We start from the raw sequence: 13,706 nt of genomic DNA on the forward strand, positions 1-13,706 counted from the left end.
GCTGTGACGATGATTATTTTTTTTTTCTGTTTTCTTTTTCTATTTTGTTGACCTAATGGGTCAGGCATGGGATTATCCGACCCGTATCTTGGCGGGGCGGTCCCGGACGACGGTGTGACGGAACGGGCTCTGCTCATATTCGCATGCAACCGGGGATCTGCAGCCATGGCGTGGTTGTGTTTCCTCTGCCCTCTTTCTGAAGATCTGAGCCTCCAATTTTTATTTTTTCTTCTTCTAAAATTTCCGTCTTTAGACCTTTTATATTGTGTTTTGGTGACTTGTTTACTAGTTTTGCTTTGTACAGAATCATTTCTATGCCCGATATCCAGCTAAAATTTCTTATTGTGAGGTCCTGGTGGAATTTCCTCGGTACGATAGTTGAGTTTTTGTTTACAGATCATGTGTAAGTATGCCAACTTATGGAGAGGTTGAAATCTGCGCCTTGGAAACTGTATTGCTTTCAGAAAGATATGATACGCATTCAACGGCCTGTTTCTGATCCTTGTGTTCTTTACAGGTTTCATCCACGTGAATATGATGCCTACTAAAACCAAAGGTTCGATTCTTTGATCTTTTCTCTGTACTAGTATGTAATTTGTAATTGATTTTGAGCGCAAATGTAGTTTTCCAGTCGCTGGAGTTTGGAATTTGGATATAGGGGTCAAACATTACAGCTTCGACCAGTTAATTCAGATTACGGAGTGTCTCAAATCTACTACTTTTGTATGCTGCAACGGGTTGGGAAAGCTTCACCGAGGGATCGTCCAGAATGAATCAGGACGTCGGGACGTGCTTGTCATGACATGGGAATAAATTCTTGCCCTACGTTTGGCAAACCCATCATCAGACGAATCGAATCCATATATGACTTATGGTACCTTTTTCCATTTCTGCTTTTCATATCTGATGATGTGTGTCACAGGATGAGCTCAACCTATTGAGGGTTCCCGAGATCGAATCATACCCAAACGTTGTGAATTTGATTGGATTCCATTGTGAAAGGCATCTGGCGGGTATATATGAGGGAGGATCACTCCAACTTTTGCACAAGATTATTCCTACTGGTCTGTGAGCTAATTTTTCCTAGCTATTAGATAACTTTATATATCATTCTTGGTAGCTAGTTTTCTGGTGGATTTCTATTAGACTAGATTCCTTTAGTTGTAAGGACATATTGAAGGTGGCGAATGAAATGGCAAGCGTGTTGCAAGCATTTTACAACAAGGGACTTGTCCATGGCGGTGTCAATTCTAAAACAATCTTGGCCGCTGAGGTTTCATTACTTTTGTTGTTTCTTTTTTTCCTTTACAAAAGCTCTTGCATGCTGGTAAGTTTCGTAATATCCTACTCATCTTTGCAGTCTAGCAGGACAAAAGTCCAGTGATGTATGATGACTTTGGGTCGTTCTCATACTTCAAACACCGGCAGGCGTCTCAGGAGCTCGTTCCAGAAACTTTACTGTTTTCATGGGAAATATCTGGAAGGTTTGATCCATTTTTGCGTTCTTTGCTTGTTATCTATGAACTTAGCTGCTTATCTTTTGTCAATATTCTTTGCATGTCCACATGAAGTTTGGATTTTCGAACATTCAGCCGCCGCTTTCAACTCTTAACATTTTGTTTGTTGCATTCATTATTCTTAATTCTCGAATGGCTACAATTTTTTAATCATGTGTTGGCTTACCTTGAAAGGGTTAGATTTGGTCTACAATTATAGTTTCTCCCACAATTTGGTTGAACAATTTTGAAGAACCTTCTTTACTCAACCACTTTTTACTGCTAAAAACCAACCACTAAAAAAAAAAAACCTACGACAACGGTTTTTCACCGTTGTTGTAGATATTTTAAAATGGTTGTTAAAGTCCCTGTGGTTAAAGGGTGCGCTCAAAGAGAACGGTTTTTATCCATTGTTGAAGGTACAATTTGCGATGGTTTTTGACAAATCGTCCCAAATAAATTTAGCGACGGCTTTTGTAAAACCGTCGCTAATTCGCGACTGGTTTAAAACACCGTCGCTAATTTTAGTGACGGTTAGTTAATGGGTTCCGTCGCTAATTTTAGCAACGGTTAGTTTATGAATTTCGTCGCTAATATTTTCAGTAAAATAAAAAAAATTACTTTTAACAATTTAATAATTCTAAAAAAACTTGTGATTATAATAGACTAATAATATATGTGATCTTAACTAAAATTTAACAAAAAATAAAATGAAAAAATTTACCCTAAGTCGAAGCTAAAATCATGTAAGAAAAAAATTTTTAAGTATTGTGAAGTTGTATGTTAAAATGGACGGAAAGAGTTGGTATTTATAGAAGATTCGCGACGAGTTTTGGTTAAACCGTGGCCATTAAGATTCGCGACGAGTTTTGGTTAAACCGTCGCTAATGGCGATAGTTTAACCAAAACCCGTCGCATATTTAAAATTTGCGACAGTATTTTTTGACATGTCGCTAAATTTAACGACGGTTTTGCTAAAACTGTCGCTAGAATTCGCGACGGTTATTATTCAACTGTCGCTAATGTAAAACATGCGACGGATTTATGTTAAACCGTCGCTAAATATAGCGACGGTTATTATACTGTCGCTAAACGTAGCGACGGTTTTAAGAGAAACCGTCGCTATGTTTAAATTAGCGACGGTTTTGGATACACCGTCGCTATATTTAGCGACGGTTTTGCTGAAACCGTCTTTAAATACGTTGTAAATCACACTATTCAACAACAGTTTTAGAAAACCATTGTCGATTGTCCAAAAAAACACGCTAATAGCCAACGTTTCTATAAATCGTTGTCTTTGACCCTAAAAAAGGCTCAAAGATAACGGTTTTATAGAACCGTTGTCATTGACCCTAAAAACCGTTGTCTTTTGCATAAAAAACACACTTACGACAACGGTTTTCACTAAAACCGTTGTCAAAAAGTATACGACAACGGTTTTAGTAAAAACCGTTGTCGTAGGTGTGTTGTTGATTTAAATTTTTCTTGTAGTGAACATACATATCCTCTCATCCTTTTTCCCTCATGTACGATTATAAAACCGGAAATTTTACTGCAATCACCATATTGATGTTCATAGGACTTAAAGTATGAGTTTCTTGGTAGAATTTTCTCAAGTAACTCTCAATGGATGCGGATAGTGAAACGAATCTTCATCATCTTGCACTATCTTCATCATCTTGTCTGCTGATTAAAACTTTTATATAAGTAGACTGTATAGAGAGGGTTATGATTGCCTTCTTACTAAGTTACTATTAGTAAGGAAGAGCATCACATTATAACTACCTTGGTCCTTGGTGTGTTCTTCCTCATATCATTATATAAATAACCATGTAATTACATCATATTAATTTTTAATATTTAAAATTTTAAAAGCACAATATATCACACATTGTATTATTTCGGAAAGAAAAACATTAAGAAAAATTGCGATGAAGAAAAAGTTATACCAACAGAATATATTTTATAAAAAAATATAATTATACTCTATATTGAATTGATGAACTTGTACGCATCGCATGCAAGAATTGCTAGTATTTAATAAAGCTACAGTCGATCATCGTGATTATTATGGCTCAAACCATACAGATTGAGCTACGTTGTGGCGTGTTTTTTTTAAAAAAAAAGTTGAACTATGTTGTGACGTTTTTTTTAAAAAAATTAATCGTTCAAAAAGTCTGATATTGCTTTAAAAAGTCTTTGATTGACAGTTCAAGATATTGAGAGTTCAAAATATGACAATATTGTTGTTAACCTTATAAAAAGTGAAAAAAATGATATAAATGTTGAAAAATTATTTTAAAATGCGAAAAATATTTGTGTTGAAAATGTGAATGTTGAATGTTGAAAATTAGGTAAAATTAGGTGTTGAATATTGAAAATTAGTGTGTGATGATGTAGGTAATGATGTATTTTATTTTTGGATTATTTGTAAAAATTTTCTATAAATAGATCTCTCATTTGTGAAGAAAATTACAATTGAGTTGAGAGAAAAATATTATAAAGTGTGTAATGTGATAATTTTAAGAGTTTGAGATTTTTACTTTTTACCGTAAATTTTTACTTTTTCACAACACGTTATCAGCACGAAGCTCTAAAAGTCCTTCATATTTTTCCAAGCTCCGAACAGAAGAAAAAGGTAACAAAAGTAATAATATTTATTTTACTGTTATTTATTTATTGTTTATATATGTAATATATAATATAATGTTATTGTTAGAAATAATAAAAATAATTTTTTCAAAAACTTGTTATAAATCCTGGGAGGATGTTAAGACGACATCCCACACTCCCGGTAAGGGATACGACAAGTATAAAAGCCTATAAGGTTTTTTAAACAAAATAACTTATGACACCTAATTATAATAATGTGATATGATATACATAATTATTTAAATATGACTAATATTATATACACCATATTATTACCATAAAATTATACAAATACATACATTTATTTTCTTATACACCAACGGTAATAAACGGTAACAAAACGGCTAGTTTTTGCTCTATAAATACAATCTCACAAATACATTCAATCACTCCAACTTTCTCTTCTTCTCTAAAAATTATTCTTCATCAAATTTTCGAAGAAAAAAAGAAGATGGCTTTCACGAGGTTATTTTTAATTATTTTGGTTATCATACTCACCAGTCTTGTATTTATCGGAGAATATCCTCCTCGTGTGTTTTCTTTATTTTTACGAATACTTGTACTTGTTGTTTATCCATTACTTTGTATTGCAATATTCATTAACTAATAAAATGCATCGTAATTTTTAGTACCACCATGGCAAACTTGGCAAAGCTCGAATTCATCGCTCTTGATATTACTGGGAAAAACTATATGCCATGGACTCTTGATGTAGAAATGCATCTTGAGTCATTGGGTCTAAGCGAGACCATTAAAGAAAATGGTATATCTTCATCACAAGAAAAAGCAAAAGCTATAATATTTTTACGACGACACCTTGATGAAGGTTTAAAATGTGAATATCTCATCGAAAAAGATCCCATGGCTCTGTGGAAAGGATTAAAAGAGAGATTTGAACATATAAGGGAAGTTATACTTCCGACCGCCCGTGATGAATGGAATATGTTAAGATTCCAAGACTTTAAAAAAGTCAGTGATTACAATTCAGCGATGTATAGAATAATCTCGCAGTTAAAATTTTGTGGACATGAGGTTACAGAATCGGAAATGCTTGAAAAAACATTTTCCACGTTTCACGCATCAAATATAACACTACAGCAACAATATAGAGTGCGTGGATTTGCGAGATATTCTGAACTCATCGCCTGTCTTCTTGTGGCGGAAAAGAACAACGAGCTATTAATGAGAAATCATCAGTCCCGACCCACTGGATCAACAGCATTTCCAGAAGTAAATGCTGTAAGTAAAAATGAATTTAAACCTGGAAACCAAAATCAAATTCAAAGACAAGGTTTTGGTCGAGGTCGAGGTCGAGGTCGAGGTCGTGGACGTGGACGTGGACGAGGAAGTGGTCGTGGTCGTGGACGCGGCCGTGGTTTTGAAAATAATCGAGATAGTTATTTCTATAACTCATCTCAAAATAACGTCCCAAACCATCCACAGAAAAGGCATCAAGAAAACATGAGTGTTAATGAAAATCACTCGAAAAGATTTGAAAGTTCTTGTTTCAGATGCGGTACTCCAGGACATTGGTCTCGTATTTGTCGAGCCCCTGAGCATCTTTGCAAACTTTATAAAGAATCGATAAAGGGGAAAGAAAAGGAGACCAACTTCACTGAGCGAAGTGACCGTTTGAGTGATTCAACTCATTTTGATGCTGCTGATTTTATGAATGATTTCTCTGGAAATGATCAATATGTTGGTGGGATAGAAATGAACAATATTGATGCTGCAGATTTTCTCAATGATTTCTCTGAAAATGAACAATATAGTGGTAGAATATAAATGTACAATAATTTATTTTTCATGTATTTATATGATAATGTTTTATTGTACAATTATGATATGTGTTATATTTAAATATGTATTGTCATTAATTTTTTTTCATTGCATATTTTTTGAAGTTCAAATATGGAAAATGCTATGAGCAAAGCTGAAGTTTGCATACCCGATAGTGGTACAACGCACACTATCCTCCGAGATAAAAGATATTTCTTGGAACTAAAACCAACAAAAACAACGGTGAATACAATATCAGGTCCTGTAGACTTGATTAAAGGATGTGGTAAAGCACAATTTTTGTTACCTAATGGTACAAAATTTTTGATCAATGATGCTTTATATTCACCACAATCGAAAAGAAATTTGTTGAGTTTTAATGATATATATTCCCATGGGTATGATACTCAAACAATGAATGAAGGGAATGAGAAATATATGTGTCTTACCACATATAAATCAGGAAAGAAATATGTGATTGAAAAACTACCAATGCTCCCTACTGGATTGCATTATACACATATACGTCCCATTGAATCAAACATGGTAATTGATAATTCTTCAATATTAACCAATTGGCATGATCGATTAGGACATCCTGGTTCAACAATGATGCGAAGAATTATAGAAAATACACATGGTCATCCATTGAAAGACCAGAAGATCTTTCAGAATAATAAGTTTCAATGTAAAGCATGTTCTCTTGGAAAACTTATTATAAGACCATCACCAGCCAAAATCCAAACTGAATCACCAATGTTTCTTGAACGTATTCAGGGTGATATTTGTGGACCAATCCATCCACCATGTGGACCATTCAGATACTTTATGGTATTGATTGATGCCTCCAGCAGATGGTCACATGTATGTTTATTGTCAACTCGAAATGTTGCATTTGCAAGATTACTTGCTCAAATAATAAAATTGAGGAATCAATTTCCCGATTATACAATCAAGAAAATTAGACTTGATAATGCTGGTGAATTTACTTCCCAGACTTTCAATGATTATTGTATGTCTATGGGAATCATTGTTGAGCATCCTGTTGCTCATGTACATACTCAAAATGGATTGGCTGAATCATTGATTAAACGTCTGCAAATGATTGCTAGACCAATGATTATGAAAACAAAGCTCCCTATTTCTATATGGGGACATGCAATTTTACATGCTGCTTCATTAATTCGCATCAGACCAAGTGCATATCATAAATACTCCCCATTGCAGCTTGCATTTGGTAAAGAACCAGACATTTCTCATCTGAGAATTTTTGGATGTATGGTGTATGTGCCTATTGCACCACCTCAACGAAAGAAAATGGGACCTCAAAGAAAGATTGGAATTTATATTGGTTATGATAGTCCATCGATCATTCGATATCTTGAACCACAGACAGGCGACGTGTTCACAGCACGTTTTGCTGATTGTCATTTTAATGAGGAAATCTTCCCAATGTTAGGGGGAGAACAGAAACATACCGAAAAAGAAATTACATGGTATGTATCATCATTGTTACATCTGGATCCAAGAACAAAACAATGTGAAAAAGATGTACAGCAAATTGTGCACTTGCAAAGAATAGCAAATCAAATACCAGATGCATTTGCAGACACAAAAGGGGTAACTAAATCATATATACATGCTGCAAATGCCCCTGCTCGAATTGAAATTCCGAAGAAACAAATTGAAGATAGTCATGATGTCATTAAACGCCTGAAGCGTGGAAGGCCAGTTGGTTCCAAGGATAAAAATCCTCGAAAAAGAAAATTCATAGAGAAACACAATGATCACAAAATAGAGAATGATGTTCCTGAAGAAACACATAATGATCACAAAATAGAGAATGATGTTCCTGAAGAAACACATGATGATGAAAATGTTTTGTCAGAACCACAAACTGACGAGAATCATGAAATCTCTATCAATTATATTAATACTGGAAAAATATGGAACCGAAAAGATATAGAAGAAATTGATGATATATTTTCTTATAATGTGGCAATCGACATCATAAATGATAATGAAGATCATGAACCAAAATCTTTTGGTGAATGTAAAAATCGGCAGGATTGGATAAAATGGAAAGATGCCATCCAGGTTGAATTGGATTCGCTAAATAAACGTAATGTTTTTGGACCTATAGTCCTTACACCTGAAGGTGTAAAACCTGTTGGATACAAATGGGTTTTTATTCGAAAGCGAAATGAGAAAAATGAAATAGTAAGATATAAAGCTCGACTTGTTGCACAAGGTTTTTCTCAAAGGCCTGGAATTGATTATGAAGAAACGTATTCTCCTGTGATGGATGCAATTACGTTTCGGTATTTGATTAGCTTGGCAGTATCTGAAAATTTAGAAATGCGTCTTATGGATGTTGTTACAGCCTACTTATATGGATCACTTGATAGTAATATATATATGAAAATCCCTGAAGGATTTAAGATGCCTGAAGCACAAAGTTCAAAACCCAGAGAATGTTATTCTGTGAAATTACTAAGATCATTATATGGGTTGAAGCAATCCGGCAGAATGTGGTATAATAGGCTAAGTGATCACTTGATGAAAAAGGGATATGTAAATAATTCAATATGCCCTTGTGTTTTCATTAAGAAAACAACATCCGGATGCGTAATTATTGCTGTATATGTTGATGATTTAAACATCATTGGAACAAATAAGGAAATTCAAGAAGTTGTGTCATACTTGAAAGAAGAATTTGAAATGAAGGATCTTGGAAAAACCAAGTATTGTCTGGGTTTACAAATTGAACAAAAAGAATGTGGAATATTTGTTCACCAGACAAATTATACAGAAAAGATCCTTAAACGTTTTAATATGGACAAATCAAATCCTTTAAGTACTCCAATGGTTGTTAGATCATTAAACATAGAAAAGGATCCATTCCGTCCATGTGAAGATGATGAAGATATTCTTGGTCCAGAAGTACCATATCTAAGTGCTATCGGTGCCCTTATGTATCTTACAAATTGTACAAGGCCTGATATATCTTTTGCCGTAAATTTATTGGCAAGATTTAGCACATATCCAACAAAGAGACATTGGAACGGAATTAAACATATATTCCGTTATCTACGAGGAACGACAGACTTGGGACTTTTGTATTCAAAAGATGCTAATCCAAGTATAATTGGTTATGCCGATGCTGGATACTTATCTGATCCACACAAAGCACGTTCTCAAACTGGATATGTATTTACTCGTGGAGGCACTGCAATTTCTTGGCGTTCACAGAAACAAACACTTGTAACAACTTCATCAAATCATGCCGAGATTATTGCACTACATGAAGCAAGCCGTGAATGTGTGTGGTTAAAATCAATGACTCAACATATCCAAATCTCATGCGGATTATCATTCGACGAGAAGCCTGTGATACTATATGAAGATAATGCTGCATGTGTTGCTCAAATGAAAGAAGGATACATAAAAAGCGACAGAACTAAACATATTCCTCCTAAGTTCTTCGCATTCACCAAGGAGCTTGAGAAGAATAAATGTATTGATGTTCGTCACATTCAATCAAGTGAAAACTCATCAGATCTCTTCACAAAGGCACTTCCTACGACAATATTCAGAAAGCACATATATAATATTGGGATGCGCAATCTACGAAATTTGTGAAGAATTGTTCGTGTCAACATGAGGGGGAGTTTACGTGACTGCACTCTTTTTCCCTTACTATGGTTTTTATCCCAATGGGTTTTTCCTAGTAAGGTTTTTAACGAGACAGTATAAAAACACGTAATGTATACAATCATTATGATCATCATCACAAGGGGGAGTGTTGAAAAATTATTTTAAAATGTGAAAAATATTTGTGTTGAAAATGTGAATGTTGAATGTTGAAAATTAGGTAAAATTAGGTGTTGAATATTGAAAATTAGTGTGTGATGATGTAGGTAATGATGTATTTTATTTTTGGATTATTTGTAAAAATTTTCTATAAATAGATCTCTCATTTGTGAAGAAAATTACAATTGAGTTGAGAGAAAAATATTATAAAGTGTGTAGTGTGATAATTTTAAGAGTTTGAGATTTTTACTTTTTACCGTAAATTTTTACTTTTTCACAACAATAAAGACTAAACATATTCAGAGTACTGTGAGACGATCTCACAGATTTATGCTTGTAAGATGGGTCGATCCGGTCCATACTTAGAGTGAAAAATAATATTTTCGATATAAAAGTAATATTTTTTCATGTATTGAGTCGAGTAGAAGATTCGAGATTTTTTACGATATATATAAGTAATTGAAATGAAAAATGACAATTCGAAAGTAAATGAAGCTACAAATATTTTTAAATGTCTATTCAATTGCTATCAATTCATCCACGACTTGACTTGCACTCGAACTAAGGTTTAAAGATATCTTGGGCTATTTTTTCTCCACACCCAGTAATAGCTTCCCATGATTGCATCCTACATCTTTTACACACGACTTCCCTCAAATTATCTACGAGCCTCGTTTCGTTTCCCTTTCTCAGGGTGTTCATCGGTCAGTTCGGTTCGGTTCGGTTTTCGGTTTTTTATTTCGGTTTTTTCGATTTTTGGTTTTAGAAATATATAATCCGATATCAGAACCATTTTTCTTCGGTTCGATTCGGTTTTCTACCAAAACGGTTCGGTTAATTCGGTTTTGGTATAATTATTTAAATTAATAATATAAATATATTGTAAAATATTATATGTTAACTTTCTACATATTTTCTTAGTAAAATATTTAAATATAAGATCTAAATTAATTAAACAAACAACAATCAACTAAAAATTGTTCAAAATGGTTTTTCATTCATTAAATATCATATCAAAATATATAATTAAAATTAAAATATAAAAAAATTATTAATTTAATGAAATTTCGGTTTTTTCGGTTTTGACATATATAATCCGAAACCGAACCAAATAAACTTCACTTTTAACATTTATATCCGAATTACAAAATTCGGTTTTCGGTTTGGTTCGGTGTTCGGTTTTTTCGTTTGGATTTTCGGTTTTATCCGAAGTTTGAACACCCCTAGGCACAAGTGCGATCAATTTTATAATAAACTTCTCAACTTTGTACACGTCACCTTTTGGATGTGCTTCAATTTTTCCCTATGACCAACCAGTTCATGTATCTGGAAATCAAGGAAACTCAAATAAAAATCTAAAAATGAACAATAATATAAGTTCACACATATACATGCACACAATATCGAGTACTTCATATTGACAAATCAATGTGCTATTTTCATTTTTCAAGAACGCTGTTCTTTATATTTTTAGGTAAAAAAAAGTCAATTTTCATTCATATCTTCAACATATGGTGCAAATTATGAAATAACATCTTCACAATGTTAACATATACATACAAGGTCACAAATTATGATGCAGTAGTTCTGAAATAGAATTATTGACCATATTTAGTATAAGACATTAAACATTAATATATTATCAACTTAATTTATAGACTTACATCTGTGTGAAAGTTCTCTGACTTAAAATTATAATAAGCCAATTTGCATGGTTCAAAATATAAATGTTGTACCGTCTTTATCCAAGCCACTACTAAACAGACTAATAAAGCATGCAAAATTTAAATTTGATAACAAAAAATAATGGAAACCAAATAACTTAATTATCTTACAACCTAAACGAAAACAGAACAATAAGCCCAGTCTGAAACCTTAATACAACTATATTGACTACATGATCTTTTCACGTATAATACGAGAAACCAAATAAAACCTCAACTGGATCACCACCGAAAACCCAACTGCTCTAGCTACTGCTCTAGCCGTTTGAACCGTCTAACTTAAGATCTACCTCGTGGAATAGGGTGCCCAAGACGAAAACAAGGACGTGAGTGTTAACTCCCAATACGAGAATGTATGAGTATACAAACTTATTTGATGCATGTGAAATGCAATATGCTCGGATATCAAGGATCAAGTCAAAAATCTTATGTTCAGTCTAGAGGTGCCTGAGTGTCTATTCTCTGATCTGCCATAGGCATGTTTTGGCTCTCACACTCCTCATCAAGACGTAGACCTACAATGTCCAGGGTCATCAGAGCCCGCGGGTCCCGTCGGACACTGTAGCTCTTGATGCCCAACCATACACAATACAGAATAGGGTTAAGCAGCCTCAACAAACGAGGTATATCTCAAAAGATATCATTTCCAACATGATATGTCATGTATAATATGCCAAAGCAGTAAAACATGCATTATGCAACAGATAAATATGAAGCATATAAGTGTGTATACTACATTTGGATATCTTAGTCAGTACATCACGTACTTTACTGAAACAATCTGACAAAAAGTTTACTCGTCTAAACCTAGACAATACCAACATAATGAAATCGCTATCAAGCCAAATCCTGAATTACCAAACGTGTTTCAAAGTTCTTCCTAATGATCCTTAAATCACTATTTAAGGCTTTATGATTATATCTGCATTCGTCGTCAGCCCGCTGATGATGTCTCGATTTGAGTCCCGGTTCACCGACCCCTCCTTGAATCGACACTAGCTCCGAAACTTTTCAACACTAAATTGTCTTAGAAACTAGCTAGAAAAGCTAAGGTATATGTTTAGAACTCGAGAGAGAGTAGTTGAAGGAAGCGGTGTAAAAAACAAATGAAATCAGCTTCTATTTATAGGCTGCATCCGGACTAGTTCAGAAGATCCGAAATCGATCTTATCTGTCACGTGTTAGAATCTCATTCGGCTAGTTGGATTTCTTGGGATAATGTAATTTGAAGTATATTGGGTTGTGAGTTGTCAATTTTAAATTCGGTGGATCCCAACAGGTTGATCTCTAATTATCAATTTCTTAATAATACTTAATTAATAACTCTTTAAGCAATTCTTAATTAGTACTTCATTCAAAATAAGGATTCAGATAATTATAAATATATAATATAACTTACATATGAGAGCCTTTTCAATATTCGTATTGATTCGTTCCATGTTAATTCTGCATCTGCAAAACCAATGTATGAACAATTATGTTGAGATTTAATGTTTCAATAATCAACGAGCAAGACTTAATAAAAATTATATCGCGTTAATTCGTGGAGGAATTGAAGAACAAGCAGACAATTAAAAATATGTGTAGTTAGTTTATTTTCGAAATGTCATTTTTCTTCCAATTAATTATATATATTTAATCTTTATATCACACTTTTTTTCAATATTAGTCAGCTTAGTAACAGTATTATTTCATATCTTATTTTGAATGAACGCTCAAGTCAAAGACTTTTTTTAAATCAAGATTAGATACTTTTTGAACAAATAACGTTAAAAAAAAAAAAGCTGTCTCACAACGTAGCTCAATCTGTACGATCCGAGCCATATTGTTCGAACCAACCCACACTAGAAGTAAGGATGGGGAAGGCGAGGTTGGTTTTAGGCTTGTGGTCTGCGCTCGACGGGATTTTGTTTCTACCATGAAAAAACACATCAGGGAAAACAAAAACATATTCTCCAAACCCCAACCCACACAAAACATATTAAAAACTTACTGAAGGCGGTGACTGGAAGGCGAGGTTTGTAGCGTAGCCAACATTCGGCGCACGGTGGGCGGGAGGGTTTTGTTTCTGCAATTAAAAGCGCGCCTGGGAACACAAAATTATTTAAATATTTCAATTACAACAGAATATATTCAGACCAACCCGCTCAATTTTTTTTGGGTCATCATTTGAGAAGTCCCTTACACCATCTCCATTTACCTGGAAAAGAATAGTCCCCGAAGGGTGAGTGCCAATTATGCT

The 13,706-nt window shown here is 33.9% G+C and overlaps 1 protein-coding gene and 2 long non-coding RNA genes across 35 annotated transcripts in view; 1 reads left to right on the top strand and 2 right to left on the bottom strand.

The window, feature by feature from the left end:
• LOC140968280 (uncharacterized) overlaps positions 1-389 on the bottom strand; it is a 47,292-nt gene extending 46,903 nt beyond the window's left edge. The window contains exon 1 of the long non-coding RNA XR_012173746.1: positions 256-389. This is a non-coding gene — a long non-coding RNA (uncharacterized lncRNA). The remainder of the gene's footprint in view (positions 1-255) is intronic.
• The window catches only part of LOC140968168 (uncharacterized), a 75,739-nt gene that overhangs the window by 47,171 nt on the left and 14,862 nt on the right, over positions 1-13,706 (top strand). For 4 of the 33 annotated variants that reach the window (XM_073429056.1, XM_073429050.1, XM_073429063.1 and 1 more), the window contains 3 exons: positions 305-369; positions 518-556; positions 659-813. The exons of 1 other annotated variant lie outside the window; for it this stretch is intronic. In XM_073429056.1, the coding sequence (XP_073285157.1) occupies positions 305-369; positions 518-556; positions 659-813 (259 nt within the window). Of the gene's footprint in view, positions 1-304; positions 1,275-1,365; positions 1,785-13,706 lie in introns of those variants that run through there. 28 more of the 33 variants (XR_012173729.1, XR_012173730.1, XR_012173731.1 and 25 more) reach the window with 22 other exon arrangements.
• LOC140968285 (uncharacterized) overlaps positions 10,192-13,706 on the bottom strand; it is a 17,090-nt gene continuing 13,575 nt past the window's right edge. Inside the window, exon 4 of the long non-coding RNA XR_012173748.1 lies at positions 10,192-10,410. This is a non-coding gene — a long non-coding RNA (uncharacterized lncRNA). The remainder of the gene's footprint in view (positions 10,411-13,706) is intronic.

Source organism: Primulina huaijiensis, chromosome 2 (assembly GCF_012295235.1).
Source record: "Primulina huaijiensis isolate GDHJ02 chromosome 2, ASM1229523v2, whole genome shotgun sequence".
NCBI lineage: Eukaryota > Viridiplantae > Streptophyta > Magnoliopsida > Lamiales > Gesneriaceae > Primulina > Primulina huaijiensis.